The sequence below is a fragment of the Rhincodon typus genome, chromosome 21 (assembly GCF_021869965.1).
Source record: "Rhincodon typus isolate 14 chromosome 21, sRhiTyp1.1, whole genome shotgun sequence".
Lineage (NCBI taxonomy): Eukaryota > Metazoa > Chordata > Chondrichthyes > Orectolobiformes > Rhincodontidae > Rhincodon > Rhincodon typus.
In genome coordinates, this window is record NC_063352.1 from 2371136 (window position 1) to 2389447 (window position 18312).

At 40.3% G+C, this 18312-nt stretch overlaps 1 protein-coding gene across 1 annotated transcript in view; it reads right to left on the reverse strand.

Moving 5' to 3' along the window:
- The window catches only part of xylt1 (xylosyltransferase I), a 228087-nt gene that overhangs the window by 116942 nt on the left and 92833 nt on the right, over positions 1 to 18312 (reverse strand). The window contains exon 2 of the mRNA XM_048609661.1: positions 4998 to 5505. Coding sequence (XP_048465618.1) covers positions 4998 to 5505 — 508 coding nt within the window. The remainder of the gene's footprint in view (positions 1 to 4997; positions 5506 to 18312) is intronic.

Sequence of the window (18312 nt, forward strand, 5' to 3'; positions counted from 1 at the left end):
TTCTACTTTTATTTTCCTTCATGGAGGTTATTCTCGAAGGATGCACTGGCAGACAAATTGTCTAGAAAGTAAGCTGAAAAAACTATAGGAAATATTTTGTTAAACTTGAAAGAGTTCACAAAAGATTTACAAGGATGTCACCTGGGTAGGAGAGTTTGGGCTATAGGGAGAAGCTGAACAGGCTGGGGCTATTTTCCCTGGAGCATCAGAGCCTGAGGGCTGACCATGTAGAGGTTTATAAAATTATGAGGAGCATGGATAGGGTGAATAGCCAAGGTCTTTTCCTAGGGTAGGGGAGCCCAAAACCAGAGGATATAGGTTTAAGGTGAGAGGGGAAAGATTTAAAAAGGACCTAAGGGGCAACTTTTTTCACACAGAGGGCGGTGTGTGTATGGAATGAGCTGCCAGAGGAAGTGGCAGAGGCTGATACAATTACAACATTTAAAATGCATCTGGATGGTATATGAATAGGAAGGGGTTAGAGGGATATGGGCCAAATGCTGGCAAATGGAACTAGATTTATTTAGGATATCTGGTCGGCATGAATATCTTGAACCAAAGGGTCTATTTCCGCACTGTACATCTCTATAACTCTGACTACAGATGCTGAAAATCTGAAACAAAAACAGAAATTGCTGGAAAATGTGAAGGAGGATCACTGGACCTGAAACATTAACTCTGATTTCTCTCCACAGACATGCCAGACCGGTTGAGATTTTCCAGCAATTTCTGTTTTTGTTTCGTATTGTCTACATTCACTGTTTCTAAATGGTAAAGTGATCAACTAACATTAAGAAAGAAAAGTTATCACTTTAAAACTAACAGCACCAGAAGCATCAAGTGTACTAAACACTGGCCTAATTGAAATCAGGAGCAATAGCATTCAAACCCACTACCCCACATTTAAATAAAATTGTAGGTTGAAAATCCATCACAAGATGCTCATGGTCGCGGTTGTAAACAATAGAATTACAGAATGGTCTCCTTCCATAGATTAACCATTCAGGCTGTCAAGAAGAGTCTTTGCCAGAGCAATGCACCTACAGCTCCTCTGCTGCCTTTTCCTTACAGTGCTACAACTTTTTCCTTTTCAGATAATTGTCCAATTCTCTTTCAAGAGACACGATCGAATCAATCTCCACAACTCCGGACTAAAAATTAAAAGCTCAAGACGATGTTCTGGGGCCATGGGTTCAAAGCTCACCAAGGCAACTGGTCATATTTAAATTTGACTGACACATTTGTAATTGAAAACTAGTCCCAATAATGATATCCAGGAAACTACCACTGACTATCGTTCTGGTTCAATGGTGCACTTGAGGAAAGGAAATCTGCCATGCTTGCCTAAAGGTGACACTAGACCCACTGCAACATTGTTGACTTCTCAATGCCCTCTGAAATGGCCAAGTCAGGGGCGATTGGGAGTAAGAGCAACAAATGCATCCCCTTAAAGAATAAAGAAAAATGTTACTTCATACATTTCAGCTACCTACCACTCAATGCATTAAAAAGTAGTTTCTTGTGTTGTCATTTGAAAAGAAACAATCACCTTAAATAGTGTCTCCTGTGTTCCTGATTCTACCACTAATGGAAACAGTATTTCCCTCACCAACTTTGTCCTGGCCATTCCTGATTTTGAACACTATCATAATGTCCTCTCAAACTTCTCCCCTGCAAGAGCAGCCTCAGCCTCTCTTATCCATCCATATAATGGAAGTTTCTCGTCTCTGGAAATATTCCTGTGAATCTTTTCTGCATCCATTCCCATACTTTTATACCTTCCCTGGAATGTAGTCGCAGTAACAGGACATAATACTCCAAGTGGGGCCACTCCAGAGATTACTAAACATTTTCAGCAATAAATACTGAACAATAAAGATCTGATTAAGTTGTTAAAGGACACAAGACTCTTAACTGAGGTAAACATTTCCTTTTCCATTTTTTTAGCAGGTTTACCTTGGTGTATTGAATCTGCTGCATGAGATGTTTATTGGTTGTGGAAGCTCATTGGTGGAAATGATATGTAACAGCGAGAGACTGACCAAAGAGCTTTTTAACATTAGTGATAATAAAAACTAATTAAGTCAACAATTATCAGAGTTTTCAACTCCTGTCATTTCAGCCATTCTCCCTCCTTGGGGAACCAGCAGTCCACACTGATTGTTAGGTCAAGCACACAGCTGCTGGCAAAAATATTAGTGAAGTAAAAAGGTCAAACATCACTGTGAACCTCTTTCCTACTCCAAAAATAAGACCATAAAACGTAGGAGCAGAATTGGACCATTCAGCCTATCGCGTTGTCTCTGCCATTCAAAGAGATCGTGGCTGATCTGATAATCCTCAACTCCACTTTTTTGCTTTCCCCCCAAAATCCTAGATTCATTTCCTGATTAAAAATCTCTCTCTTGGCCTTGAATATACTTAACGACTCAGTCTCAACAGCCTTTGCAACAAAGAACTCAGTAGATTTACTACTCTAAGGGAAGATATTCTTCCTCATCTCTGTCCTAACTGGGCTCAGATTATGTTCTCTAGTCATAGAATTTCCCAAAATCAGAAACCACTTTTCCACAAGCTCAAGTTCTATGGTTTACTATAGTGAACTATCATAACCAAGTTAGACAGTTAAACCACTGTGATCAGGAGTTTTATTTTAGCATATTTAACATGCTTCTTCTTTGAAAAAAAAAAGACATGCATCTATACAGCATCTTTCATGACCTCAAGAAATCAAGAAGTGCTTTTGCCAAATGAAGTATTTCTGAAATGTAGTCACTGATGTAAGCAAGGAATGTGGCAGCCAACCTGCACACAGTGAAGACACATTTTAATTATTTGTCATGGGATGTGGCCATTATTGTCTGGACCAGCATTTATTGCCCATCCCTTATTACCCAGAGGCCAGTTAGGAGTCAGCTACATTGCTCTGGGTCTGGAGTCACTTGTGACTTAGACCAGGCAAGGACAGCAGATTTCCTTCCCTAAAGGGGATTAGTAAACCAGACAGGTTTTTAACAATTGGCAGTTGCAATTAAGCTACCTTTTTATTCTAGATTTGTATTGTATCTAAATTTCACAATTGCTATGGTGGGATTCAAACCCATGCTCCCAGGACATTGAAATGGGTTCTGAATTACAAATCCAGTGACATGACTCCTACACCATTACTTCCCCTAACATTTCAGAAGAGGAAACTTCTTATATTTTTGTTCCACTTAAATGTTGACAGTCAAAAATTCTCAAGTTGCCGTGAGGAAACTACCGCCTCAGTATTTCATCATTTTGATGACAAAGTGAATTTGGAATTTATTTACAGAAGGTTAATTGCCAATTCTACTGTTTTTTATTCTGCTGACTCAGAATTTGTGATGTGTTTTTGCAATCGAAGAGGTGCTGCAAATAATGACCAGACAGACATCATAATCTCAGGTTTCATTAAACATATTGGGCCAGTCGTTTATGGCACTGGTTGGGGTGGGGTGCTAATTAAAGGATCAGGAGCTTCCAACCCAAAATAAAACATACAATCAATGCAGATATTAGTAATTACAGCATTTCCAAATTAATTCTTTGGATGTTAACATTTTATGACCTCTTCTGAACACTCACATTGTCACATATAATCTGTACCAATTCAAAAATTAATAAACAGCCTTCCTCATTTAGTCATGCCTGCTCTTTGGATTACACAAATTGAAAATGCCCATTGATTTGCCCAGCAACATTTTTAAAAAAGACTATTTTGAGATTAACCTTTATGATTAAAGTTAATAATTATTTTTGTTTTGTTAGGTTTGCCTGCTAAATAACATAGGTATTGTATAAACTAGCGATTCCCAAAGTGGGCAGTGGAATATCAAGTGGGGTTGCGAACTCTACAGTACTGTCCAACTTCCTATCCCACCTCTCATAGGTCTTGCAATTATTTAAGCCTCACAATGGGGCAAAATTTTAGGAAGCACTGGTACATGGCATAAACCATTGCTTGGTGCATTTGGGTATAAAAACAGAAATTGATGGAAAAGCTCATCAGGTCTGGCAGCACCTGTGGAGACAAATCATAGTTAACGTTTCAGGTCGAGTGACCCTTCCTCAGAGCCTTCCGGTTCTGCTGAGCTTTTCCAGCAATTTCGGTTTTTGTTGCTGATTTATAGCATTCGCAGTTCTTTTGCTTTTTATTCAGGATTGGAGTATTGCTGGAAGAGAGGAACACGCAGTCAAAGCGGTCCATTTTTCACTCATCAGAGCAGGTGCAAAAAAACCAAAATTCAAAAGTTTGGTGAAATGTGAACTTCATTCTCCATGATAATGCCTCAATCAGAGTCCACCTAGGAACAAGTCTTCATCCTGTTTCTCATGTAGTAAAAATTATTCCCTTTCAAAATCTGGAATTCTTGCATCCTACCTGATGAGTCTAAGACATAAAGCTTAACAGCATCTCTTACTTTTCAGCAACATATCACACAAGTTTAACAGCATTGCAGGAGAAATTTCACACAGACCACAAGACAGAAAGCTTAATGTGTTAATCAACTGGTGAAAAGCTGCTACGTGAGATTTGGCTTCTGCATTGCTGCAAAGACTGTGTGTTTATCTTTGCAAGGTGCGATATTCCCATGGGCACTAGTGGTTGATTGGCCTCCAGTAAGCATCAAGTCAAGCGGTCATTAGGTCTACTTTTATTCCTCTCTTTCCTGAAGTAGGTGCAATTTTCGTTTTTTAGAGAAGCTTACTTTATAAATTGAAAAATCACTAGCTTTATTTGTTTTCCAGTTCTTTTCAAAAAGTGATACCCAAGTATGTGTGTGACAGTAGAGCATCTGAAGTATGATGGAGGTGCCTCAAAATTAGAAAGAGGTAGAGCATGGAACGATAAAGAGAAAGAAAGGCAAGTGAAAGAGAGAGAGAAAGAGACACAGAGACAAAGATGAAGAGATAGATGCCCCTTCTCAGTCGCTTATCCCATTAACAATAAAATTTGTATCAGAGATCCTTACCCTCCAACGGACACAGTCGAGGTACCTTTTCCGGCATTAACTTGCCATCTTTATGAAGGCAATAGAGCTCAGCAATCTCGTGTCGACAATGTTTGCTTTTAGCCCTGGAGAGTGCAGACAATGCTTCCTTGCCCGATATTTCACATCTGGGAGTCTGGTCATAATGGATTTCTTGAGTACCCTTTCCAATCACTACTCCTTTGTAGACGTTCCTAGTCTTGTAGTTTGGTTGCAAATTGCTGGCATTTTTTGCCTGAAAGCTCCCATATTTTAGGACTTCATTGGTGCTCTTGCCCAGCAATGAATGATCCTTGGCTTTGCCCATCTGCTCATACTTGGCTTTCTTCTCAATTGGTGCTTTACTCTTCGCTTCTGGTTGCAACTTCTGCTTTTGCATTCTGGGCCCAAAATTACTATTGTCAATATTTTCAAAGTCTTTTGGGACAGAGTTTTCATTATTACTGTCAATCCGATTTTTTTCCTTTGGCTTGTGAGAAAGAAGCACACCCTGGAAAAGAGAGAGAGAGACATGCAGAAACCAGATTGTTAGTATTAGAAAGCCAGTCAACAAATTTAATAAGAACAAGTTTCTGTTTAAAACTTTTTGACAGTCAGGAGCAAATCTTCTTTTTATTGCACATGGGTGTATCAGGTGGCCAAAACACAGAAAGGATATGGAGGATTACACAATGACAAAGAAATCCATCCAAATTAGGCTTCAAATATGGATAGAAAATTGGATTAGCTGTTACATCCATATGATTCTCTCTGAACTAGTGATACCTGTAGACTGTGCCAAGCTGTTCCATTACAAACAGGACTATCTACTGTTCGTGACACAAGTCCCTCACTATAGAGTTACATCCTGCATTAGCAACTCAAAGTGCACTCGATAAGCAGACCCCTCTGCCATACATGGTTTGTATAGTTTTTTTTTACAGAAATAAGTCAATTAAGTTTAAGTAAAGATACAGTAAACTGAAAAAAACTCACTGAATTTCACAATATCACAAGACAAGCTAGCTCCAACAAAACCTTTAATCTCAGGTCGCCACTTAACACAAAAAACAGGGAACAATTAAAGGAACTGAATAGTGAACAGGTTTCTCCCTTTACAATTATGAGGCAAGAGTGCAATAAATTTTGTTTAACCAAATATATCATGAAAAAGAATCAGTTTTCCAGTTAACAAAAAAAAAAACAACCCCTTCTGCCAAACATTAGTCTCTGTTTTACAATTGTAGTTTCATTGAAACCACCTTGGCTCTGCTATGATCTGGCAATTGAAGAAAGTTATATTTGGCTACACAGAACATGACTGTGCAGAGTTCCATGCTGAAATCCAACAGAGAATCTCTTGTACGTGTATTCACGGAAAATATTAAAGTAAAAGCCCAATGTTAAATTTTACTCATTTTAATACTGACAATCCCAGACAGATGCAGTACTTCTGACACCAACTTGGAAAGTTTAACAATTTAATAGTCATTTCAGTTAATTCTACATTATTCAATTATAACTCCATTCTTAGATTTTTGAAAGACAATAACTGATGAGAATGTCACCAACACAGCCATGATGAGTTTGGCAAAATATTATATATCTGACTTATTCATGTAGACCTCATCAACTCAGTTATGTTTACATAGCAAATGAACATAAACACAAAATGCATTCTACTCATTTTCACACGGAGATAGTCTATCGACTGAAAGGTGAAAGCAGTATTCCAATATCACATTTATGTGCTACCATGTAATATACTTTTTAGTAAGAAGGTAAGATCATAAGATATAGGAGAAATACGCCCTTCAGCCCAATAAGTCAACCCACCATTCAATGAGATCACGGCTCCAATTTTCTGCCTTTGTCTCAAACACTTATTGATTAAAAGTCTGTCCATCTCAGCCTTAAATATTCTTAACAATTCACCCTCTACAACCCTCTGCAGTAAAGCATCCCAACAATTCATTAACCTCCAAGGAAATTGCTCATGATCACTGTCTTAAACGGGTGACTGCTTATTCTGAGATTATGCCCTCTAGTCCTAGACTCTCCTATAAGGGGAAACAACCTTTCTGTGTCTACTTTATCAAGTCCCCCAGGACCTTGCATGTTCCAATAACTTTGCCTCTCATTCTTCTAAACTCCAATGAGTACAGACCCAACCTACTCCACCTCTCCTCGTAAGATAGTGCCCCCCATCCGTGGCATCAGCTGAGTGACCCTTCTCTGGTCTGCCTCCAATGACAGTATCTTTCCTCAGATAGAAAAACAAGAATCTATAATACTACAAAATGCACAAAAATTGTTCACAGTATTCTAGGTGTGGCCTTGTACAGTTCTAGCAAGACCTCCCTAATTTTATACTCCATTTCTTTTGAAATAAAGGAAATAAAAATATTTCATTTCCATTTAGGTATATTGTACTTTTGTGCTCAGATAATCATTTGAAATCACAAACGTAGCCAACCAAATAAATTTAAGAAACTCAGTTGGAAACAGCCAGACTTCGTTACACCACATAAATCAGTTGTGATGATTTATTATTATCTAGTCCTTTAATGGGCATCATTAGTTCAATGGAGCTTTTTTTCCCCCAGTATGTTCAATTCCTGGAACAGGTTTTTCTTTGAGAACATTTGATGTTGTGTTGTTCTAAGGATTCCTGAGGAAAGTCCTTTCTGTGACAATTCTTTCAACTGTGATAGCACAGTACGTTCCTAGGAATTTAAAATGGTTCTTATTAAAGTGATGACAGCAAACTCAAATAAAATCAAGATGTGCTTAACTGTGATGTTTTCATCAAAGCTGCACAAGTCAGATTTCAGATTTCAGATTTCAGATTTCAGATAACTGTAAGCAAGACCTTTTGTTTTAGAAATTTGGTTACTGTGGTGGTCAGTTATTGAACATAATTTACACAAGGCTACCCCTTTAGCAAAAAAACACAAGTTAATCACAGAGTCACAGAGATGTACTGCATGTATAAAACGAAAAAAAAAAATTTGATAATACAGTATGGAGCTGGAAGAACACAGCAGGCCAGGCAGCATCAGAGGAGCAGGAAAGCTGACGTTTCAGGTCCCGAAATGCTGCCTGGCCTGCTGTGTTCCTCCAACTCCACACTGTGTTATCTCTGACTCCAGCATCGGCAGTTCTTGCTATCTCTAAAAGAATGTTTGAAAGGCTTGATCATAAATGACAAAAATAATTCAACGCTTCTTCCCCAGTCACTCCTATCTTCATTTTAAAATTTCTAACTCAACTGACTAGGTCACACACATTTCCTTTTGGCAATTCCCTATATTCACCAGATGTGATTCCACCAGTTACCATCTCTCTCCACAAGAAGCATCAACAAGCTAACACTGACTTGTCTGACTTTGACTAATTTTACGCTGTTAAAACAACTCAAGATTTCTTTCCAATGCTGATGGTCTAAGGGCTTCCACAAAATAGAAGTTGCTCTTCTGTTGGAAAGATCTTTTCTTCTGAATCCAACTTGCTTGTGACCTCTAGCTCTCTATCTCTTTGTCAGTCATAACACTTCAAAGAAACTGCAAGTATTTGATCTCTCCAAATGCATCATCACACATTTCTTCAGGTTGAATTCTATTTGACACTTTTCTGCCTTCACGCCCATTCCTCTGATATCTTCCTGCAGTCTACAGTTTCCCTCCTCACTGTCCAATAAATGGCCAATTTTTATGTCATCTGCAACTCTGCTGATCATGCCCCTATATTGAAGTCCAAGTATTAAGACATCCCAGGAAAAGCACTGGAAAAACCCACTGGAACAGCTTTTCAGTTGCAAAAAACCACCAGTCAATCATTATCAGAGATAGTAGGAACTGCAGATGCTGGAGAGTCCGAGACAACAAGGTGCAGGGCTGGATGAACACAGCAGGCCAAGCAGCATCGTAGGAGCAGAGAGGCTGACGTTTCGGGCCGAGACCCTTCATCAGAAAAGGGGGAGGGGAAGGGGGTTCTGAAATAAATAGGGAGAGAGTGGGAGGCGGATAGAAGAGGGATAGAGGAGAGGATAGGTGGAGAGGAAACAAACAGGTCGAAGAGGCGGTGATGGAGCCAGTAAAGGTGAGTGTAGGTAGGGAGTTAGGAAGGGGATAGGTCAGTCCAGGGAGGACGGACAGGTCAAGGGGGCGGGATGAGGTTGGTCGGTAGGAGATGGAGGTGCGGCTTGAGGTGGGAGGAGGGGATAGGTGGGAGGAAGAACAGGTCAGGGAGGCAGGGACGAGCTGGACTGGTTTTGGGATGCGGTAGGGGGAGGGGAGATTTTGAAACTTGTGAAATCCACATTGATACCATTGGGCTGCAGGGTTCCCAAGCGGAATATGAGTTGCTGTTCCTGCAACCTTCGGGTGGCATCGTTGTGGCACTGCAGGAGGCCCAGGATGGACATGTCGTCTGAGGAATGGGAGGGGGAGTTGAAATGGTTCGCGACTGGGAGGTGCAGTTGTTTATTGCGAACCAAGCGTAGGTGTTCTGCAAAGCGGTGCCCGAGCCTCCGCTTGGTTTCCCCGATGTAGAGGAAGCCACACCGGGTACAGCGGATGCAGTGTACCACATTGGCAGATGTGCAGGTGAATTCACTGCCACAGAAGGCTGTGGAGGCCAGGTCATTGAGTATATGTAAGACTGAGACAGATAGGTTCTTGATTATCAAGGGGATCAAGGGTTACTGGAAGAAAGCGGGAGAATGGGGTTGAGGAACTTTTCAGCCATGATTGAATGGCGGAGAAGACTTGATGGGCCGAGTGGCCTAATTTCTGCTCCTATGTCTTATGGTCTTATGGTTCAATGGACCCAAAACGTTAACCCTGATTTTTTCTTCCCAGATGCTGCCAGGCCTGCTGAGCTTTTCCAGCAACTTCTATTTTTGCTCCCGATTTATAGCATCTGCAGTTCTTTCATTTTTTAAAGGAAGAAAGGCCTTGGTAAAGTCAGAATCTAAAGCCAGTGCTTGATCAGTTGCATCAGTTGGCAGTTTTACTTGCTGCTCTCTTTTGCTATGTCTCAGGTTTGTTCCTGCCCAGAGCTGTGGGCCAGTGAGGCAATTTTTACTGCTTTTCCTTAGGTGCACTTTGGGCTCTACAGGCCAATGGCAATGTCAATCAAACTTCTAACCACATTGCTGCAGTAGACAGTTTAACAAGGCACCATCAGGAATAAAGAATCTTTCTGATCCGTCAGTTTGATCAGAGCTTACCAGTTGGCACATCCTTTGACTTTGGTTTACTTTGACTGTCAAAAGCTTAACTTTCCTGAAGTTGCTTATTTACTGACATTTTAAAGTAACATTGATGAATTTTACAAGTCAGCCCAATGTTGAAAACATTTGAAAAGCCACCTCTGTGGAATAATCCGTTATCCTTCCAAAACTAATATCAAAGTTAAACATTGCAGTCTCAAACTAAAACAAGGCAGACATTATCAAATGCAGCTAAACACTGGATTCCATTTTGCACACTCAATGGCAACATTTGGAAGCTTTAAAATCTATGTAAAGAAAATGTGTGCACTGAATTCTCACATAATACTCTGAATATTGCATGCATTCTGCAAAATTGAAAGATCACAATGGGGTGATACACTGAACTCAGATTCAATTTTCAGCTATTCTCAAAGACAGAGGAGGAAAAGGGGATGCCAACAGTCACCCATCAAAATTCTACAAACTGCAAAGTACTCAAGATCAAAGCATTTTCATTCTTTGAAGTACCACTCAGTTTATTGGCCATTACAATACATCATTAATGTCGGCCACAATAAATGTATTGTTAATCTTGTTAATCTCAAACACAAAATCAATCACTAAATTTTGCAGTTATGTCCTTTACCGTGATCTCATTGTGGGTTTAACAGATACAACATAGTAAGAAGAATTATCTTTAAAGGATCTTTTTGTTTGGAGAGTCACCAAAGTGTATATGCTATCGAGCAAAGTTGAGTTCTCACCAATATAGATCTAGTCTATAGTTGCATGGGCTGAATCAGTGAGCCAACTTCTTCTGAGCTTAAGTGGAAGTGTCTGTGTTGCAAGGCAACTGTCAAAGACAATAAAACATTGTGCAGTACTTTCTTATTGGCATACAATTCCAAAATCATTTTAGATACAAATTTTTCTGGAACTCAGAGCTTACTCAAATTATTCAAATCATTTTTCATCAGCTTCTGTTTGAAAATACATCACAAGTCTCTAATTGCTGTCACCATGTTGAATAGTGGGGAGAACATCAATTCCAGGGACACTAAGGGATAAGCTTCAGTAAAAGATATGCTTTCAACTACATTTAAGACTCAATACTTTATATATCCATCAAAGCCAAACTGTACCACATGCTTTAAAAATTTTGGATTTTATATCATCAAACAGGGGAGGCAATGGCCTAGTGGTATTATCGCTGGACTGTTAATCCAGAGACCCAGGTGAACCGCACCTGGGTTCAAATGCCACCATAGCAAATGGTGGAATTTGAATTCAATAAAAATCTGGAATTAAGAATCGAATGATGGCCATGAATCCGTTTCACTAATGTCCTTACTTGGTCTGGCCTACATGTGACTCCAGACCCAATGTGGTTGACTCTCAGTTGCCCACTGGGCAATCAATGCTGGTTGGCCATTAACACCCTAATCTTGCTAATGAGTAATAAAAAAATCAAAGTGCTGTCACCTGGTGCACGTTCCTAGTCTCTATAAAAAAAAACTTGTGTCACATTGGTCACAGTTTTGTCAAAATTCAAAATTCAAAATGCCAATACCTACAATTACAAATGAAATTATCATTTTGAACTGAAACCCTTCCACAGTGGTGGCATGAGCGCATCTTGGGCTGGATTTTACAGGGCATCATGTCACTGAAAGGTTTAGTCACACTTCCCACCCATAACCCAGCTGCTCACAGTGAAATTACCTAGGATCAACAGTAATTAGAGTCATTGGATCCTCCAGTCCAACTCATCCATGCTGATAAAGTTTCCGAAACTGAACTAGTCCCATTTGCCTGCATTTGGCCCACTGCCTTTAAACCTTTCCTATCCGTGTACCTGTCCAAATGTCTTATAAATTTTGTAACTGTACCTGCATCTACCACTTCCTCTGGCAGTTCATTCCATATAACCACCACCTTCTATGTGAAAAAGATACATCTCAGGTCCCTTTTACATCTTTCCCCTGTCACCTTAATCTGTGCCCTCTAGTTTTGGACTCCAACCCTGGGAAAAAGACCTTTGCTATTCACCTTAACTATACCCCTCACGATTTTACAAATCTCTGAGCCCTCTACACTCCAGAGAAAAAAGTCCCAACCTATCCAGCCTCTCCTTATAGCTCAAACCCTCCAGTCTTTTATTTCAAAGGGAACGGAATGTATAAGTAGGGGAGCTTTTGCTAAAATTGTACAAGACATTAGTCATGTTCCCAATGTCCAGGAAGTTCAGAACCAAAGATCACATTGTAAGGATATTGGGGTCATCCATTCAGGACTGAGATGAGGAGAAATGTCTTCACCCAGAGAGTGGTGAGCCTGTGGAATTCTCTACCACAGAAAGAATTTTAGAATTAGATTATTAGAATTAGATTTTATTGTCACGTGTACTCAAGGAGCACAAGAGTATAGCGAAAAGCGTATGAAGTCGCCGTTCTGTGGTGCCATCTTGAATACAAAACCAGAATTTAAAATAAAAACAGAAAAAATATAAGAGCCAAAAGGTAAGAAGATGTCCAAATCTTAAAGTCTAAAGTCTTATCCTCGCAAAAGCATTGGGAACAATCAGCCACTGATGCAGGCACTCGGGCCTAGCCACGGCCTGCACTCTCGGTCAGCCTGCGAGTCTCACATCAATCGCTGGGTGGAGCTGCGTTCTGTTTACAGCTGATGATACCACCGCCATCTCCGATTGCCGGGACGGCCAGGAGGCTGCCGCCATTGTGCAAAAGGCCCAATCTCTCTGCTGAGGTTGTGCTGCCACTACCTGGGATCCTGCTGCCATCTCCAACAGTCAGGAGGATGTCATTGTTCCACGCATGGCCCACTGTCGCTGCCAAGCTGATGGCACCAAATCACCACCAAAGGCCTTAAAGAAAAGAAAATGAAGAAAAAAAATGGAGAAAGAAAGGGAAATGAGTAAAAGTAAAGAGAAGAAAAGCAAAGAAAGCAATCAGATGGGAGCAGACAAGACTGGGGCTCCACTCTGCTAATCTGCCGCCATCTGGAATGGTTTCGAAAGCAGTTGAGGCCAAAACATTGAGTCCTTTCAAGTAGTAGTTCTGGTCTCCCTGCTACTGGAAGGATGTTGTGAAACCAGAAAGAGTTCAGAAAAGATTTACAAGGATGTTGCCAGGGTTGGAGGGTTTGAGCTAAAGGGAGAGGCTGAATAGGCTGGGGCTATTTTCCCAGGACCCTCAGAGGCTGAGGGGTGACCATTTAGAAGATTATAAAATCATGAGGGACATGGTTAGGGTAAATAGACAAGGTCTCTTCCCCATGGTGGGGGAATCCAAAACTAGAGGGGCATACATTTAAAGATGAGCGGGGAAAGATTTAAAAGGGACCTAAGGGGCAACATTTTCACACAGAGGGTGGTGTGTGTTTAGAATGAGCTGCCAGAGGAAGTGGTGGAGCCTGGTACAATTACAACATTTAAAAGGCATCTGGATGGGTACGTGAACAGGAAGGGTTGAGAGGGATATGGGCCAAATGCTGGCAAATGGGACTAGATTAAATTAGGACATCTGGCCAAAGGATCTGCTTCTGTGCTGTATATCTCTATGCTTCGAGGACTCTAAGTAATTCAATGTAGATCTTAGGGCTAAAGAGATCAACAGGTATGGGGCGAAAGTTGGAACTGAGTTGGATGATCTGCCACAGCTGTACTGAATAGTGCAATAGGCTTGAAGGGCCAAATGGTCTAATCCTGTTCCTTATCACTATGTTTCTTGAGATTGCTATGTTTGAGTTTCGTACTTGGTTTCACAGTAATACTCCCAGTCAGAAGATTGGTCTGCAGAGACCCGAATACATAGTCTAGGGGTTAGTTCTCCTGATGTCTTGGTGAATATTTATCCCACTAAATTCATGTACTTGCTCATGAAAACATTCCTATTACTAGGTCCACGCTGTGAGCAATCTGCTTTCCATATTTCCTACACTGGAACAGAGCTTGCACTTCAAAAGCACATCATTGGCTGTAAAACGCTTTAAGACATAAATAAAGAAATGACAGCTATATGGCATTACTCATGACCTGATCAAAGAGTTTTACAGCCAGTTATGCACTTTGAGTGTTATCACTGTTGTAATGTGGCAAACAGTAGCAAATTTGCACATAACCTCTCTCAAACAGCACACAGAGGATAACTCCCCTGCTCCTCTCTGAAATAGTGCCATGTGATTTTTTTATGCTCACCTGAGGACAGACAGGACCTCAGTTTAACACCTTATCCAAACGAGAGCACCCTGACAGACCAGCATTCCCTCAGTGACCATACCAGTCAACCTTGATTTTTGAGCTCAAGACCTAGAATAGGACTTGATCCAACAACCACCTAACTCAGTCGTACCTACAGAGCCACTGTTGACAGCAATCCTGTAGTTGTGAAAGGTCCTTTCTAAATAGAAGTTTTTTGATACTGTATACAGTGGTTGGATGGTTGGTGTGTGATGCAGAGCAATGCTAACAGGGTGGGTTCAATTCTTATCACTGGCTGAGGTGACCATGAAGAAGTCTCCTTCTCAACCTCTCCCCTCACCTGAGGCATGGTGACCCTCAGGTTAAACCCCCACCAGTTTGTCCCTCCCAATGAGAGAGCAGTCCTTGGTCCAGTTTACCTTGACCATATTAAGCTTTCCAGTGCAGATATCCCAGTCCTGTTGTCTGGAGATGTTTTCAGCAAAGCCATTAACTTGCACTGCAACAGACCAAGAATTTGTGGGGTCACCTGATGTAGTGACTGTGCAGTGCGCCAAAACAGCAGCGAACATTTCAAAGCCATTCGTTTTCTCTCCTGATGTTTTCTTGGTCTCTATCTGTTAATCTTTCTTTCTGTCAATCTATTTTTCTGCATCACCCTCTCTGTCTATTTCTTTACCTCTCTCTCTCTTCCCCTGCCAAAAAAGAACTGGCTACTCTCCATTTCTCTAATTGTCCACCTTTCAATCTCTCTTCCCTGACTTTATGTGTGTCTTCCCACCGCCTCTCTCTCTCTCTCCCATCCTCTTCTTTTGCAGTGGTACTTTTCAGCATATCCAACCATTCCCAGGTTTTAGCTGCTGTTAACCATGGCATCAATGAAAAGTTCAGCAAAATTTGAGGATGTTACATTTTCAGGATCAGAAAAGAAGAAGATAGTAATGAAACTAGATAAGGATGCTTCAGTGAAACTATGTGGGACCTGCATGGTGTGAGTGTTTCAATAGTTTACAACATCAAAACATTTTATGAAAGCGCCCAAGATTCAGTCTAGCAGCATCTGTGGAGAGTGAGATGGAGTTCCTGTTGAATCCACCATGACTTGTTCAGAACTTACTATCCCACTGGACTTGAAACATTAATTCTGTTCCTCTCTCCAGGCCTGCTGAGTTTGTCCAATAAATTCTGTTTTGTATTTCAGATTTCTAGCAACTGTAGTATTTTGCTTTAAGATGCAGTGTATTTGAATTTTTATTTCTATTCATTTTGTGGGATGTGGGTGTCACTGGCTGGGTGCAGCATTTCTTGCCCATCCCGATTCGCCCCTTGAGAAGGTGGGGGTGAGCTGCCTTCTTGAACCACTGCAGTCCTCCTGCTGTGGGTTGACCCACAATGCCCTTAGGGAGGGAATTTCAGGATTTTGACCCAGCGACAGTGAAGGAACGGTGATATATTTCCAAGTCAGGATGGTGAGTGGCTTGGAGGGGAACTTGCAGGGGGTGGTGTTCCCATGTATCTGCTGTCTCCGTCCTAGATGGAAGTGGTCATTGGTTTGATGCTGCATAAGGATCTTTGGTGAATTTCTGCAATGCATCTTGTAGATAGTACACACTGCTGCTACTGAGTGTCTGTGGTGGAGGGAGTGAATGCTTGTGGGTTGAACAATTTTATTTTATTATGTTTACACTGTTTTATCACATTTATTCTTCAGGTAAATATATCTAGAATGTTTTATGGTTCATAACACTTACAAATTTTTCACATTATTCTATAGTCTGGAATATTCTGAAACCCAGAAATAACTTGATTTTAAACTGGACTGGACAGGTTTTACTGTATTTGCATATCTTGTACAAAACAAAAAAAAAATCAGCATACTGAGTATAAATTTTCCAGCTGTCAATATTGTTAAGCTGTACTGGAACTATTTAGCACTAATTATATACTACCCCTCAACTTGCTCTAAATTATCTGCTTACTAACTGAGATGGAGACATAATTAGGAGAAAACTTTTAGATAATATCAAAATGTATTATCAATTACATGTGTTTTATACTATCAGCACTAGAATTATTGGACTTTTTAAGTATCTGGTAAGAATGATTGCAAGGTACTATACAATTACAGAAATCTAATTGATACTATTTGTATATAACAGTTGATTTCTTATATTGCTCAAATGAATGACCTGTAAGAGATCTTGCAGCTCGTTCTGAGCATAAATAAATAGTTTCTATTCTGAATAAAAGGTATTTTGATTTAAAAAAAATACAGCTCTTTAGGGAAATAGAGACAAGCATAAGTGCCACAACAATATAACATTTACACAGTAAATAAAATTAATAACATGAAAATGGTAAAGCACCCGGTCTGTGGCTAACAGATTATAAACCAGCTTTCTTGAGGTATTCATCATATTTTGCTGCTGGCCACAATTCTCATTAAATCTTTCCAGAGCAGGCATGTTCCTGCAATTGCCGGGTTATTAAATGCATAACTTTTAGCTGAATTCTGCAATAAATATAAGCATAATGAATGGACTAAAATTAGGCTTACCTCAGGCAGCTGCTTCAAAGTCTAAAGACAAGGAAAGCTCAGAGCCCTCTTATTAAACCTCTACATAATAATAATGTTTTTGGTTTTCTCACACCCCCACTCCCAAGGATAATTTAGCTGAATCAGAGGATCAACTACTTGTCCAACTGGAACTCTTCCAATTGGTACAAAGCTATACTGAACTGACCAGTGAAATTTGACAGATAGGGAAACATTCTGTTATTCTTTTGTACTAATAATTTTCATCAAATGCTTCAGAAAAGTTCACAATTTCAAATGTGCTCCAACACATCTAGCCCACTGCTCTTCCCTAAAGCTTTTCAAAAGCCTACCGAGCTCTCTAAAACAGTTGGATGGAATCATGCTTTTCTTTCCTCCCAATTGTCTTCTCTCCTTTGTATTCTCAGATGATCCAACAATCCCAAGGCCAAAAACAGAAAACCATTATCCCAAGTCTTTTTGCAAAATAAAGTCAGAATTTTTCACACCTAAGTATACTTCAGCAAACAGCAAATGACAACTCCAACGTAAATGGGAATCTGCAGAAAATCTGATGGAATTCTGGAAAATAAAGCTAAAGGATGACATCCTAACCAATAAAAAAATGTTTGTACCTTACTAAAATCTTAATTTTCTAATCCTACGTTCGAGGAGAAGTAGTAGTGATGCAATTGTAATCTCACTGGACGAGTCACTGAGATAAAATTCTGGACATTTGTTTGAATTCCATCACAGTGAAATTTTAATGAATAAATCTGGACTCTGAAATCTAATGGCATCAGATCAGACATGGGCATGGAAACCTCTTGCTGATTATCACCTATTGTGTCCCCCTCAGCTCCTCTCCTCCGTGTTGAAAACCACTTGGAGAATGCATGGAGGTTGATAAAGGCACATAATATAGCTTGGGGGGATTTCAACGTCTATAACCAGGAGTGCTTGGTACCACTGTTACTGACCAAGCTGGCCCGGTCCTAAAGGATGTAGCTGATAGACTGGGCCCGGTCCTGAGGTCCCCAGCATCTGAGTTTCCTGTCTTCAAAACCATGCGATTTATTCCATATGATAAACCATAAAGAATGTTGCTGCTATCCACCCAGTATTAATTATACTATTACTGAGCCAAAGGAAACCAAAACCAGCTTAGGATAGTCACTCAGTGTTACATACAGTCATCAAGTCATAGAGATATACAGCACGGAAACAGGCCCTTTGGTCCAACTCGTCCATGCTGACCAGATATCCTAGATTAATCTAGTCCCATTTTCCAGCATTTGGTCCATATCCCTCTAAACCCTTCCTATTCATGTACCCATCCAGATGC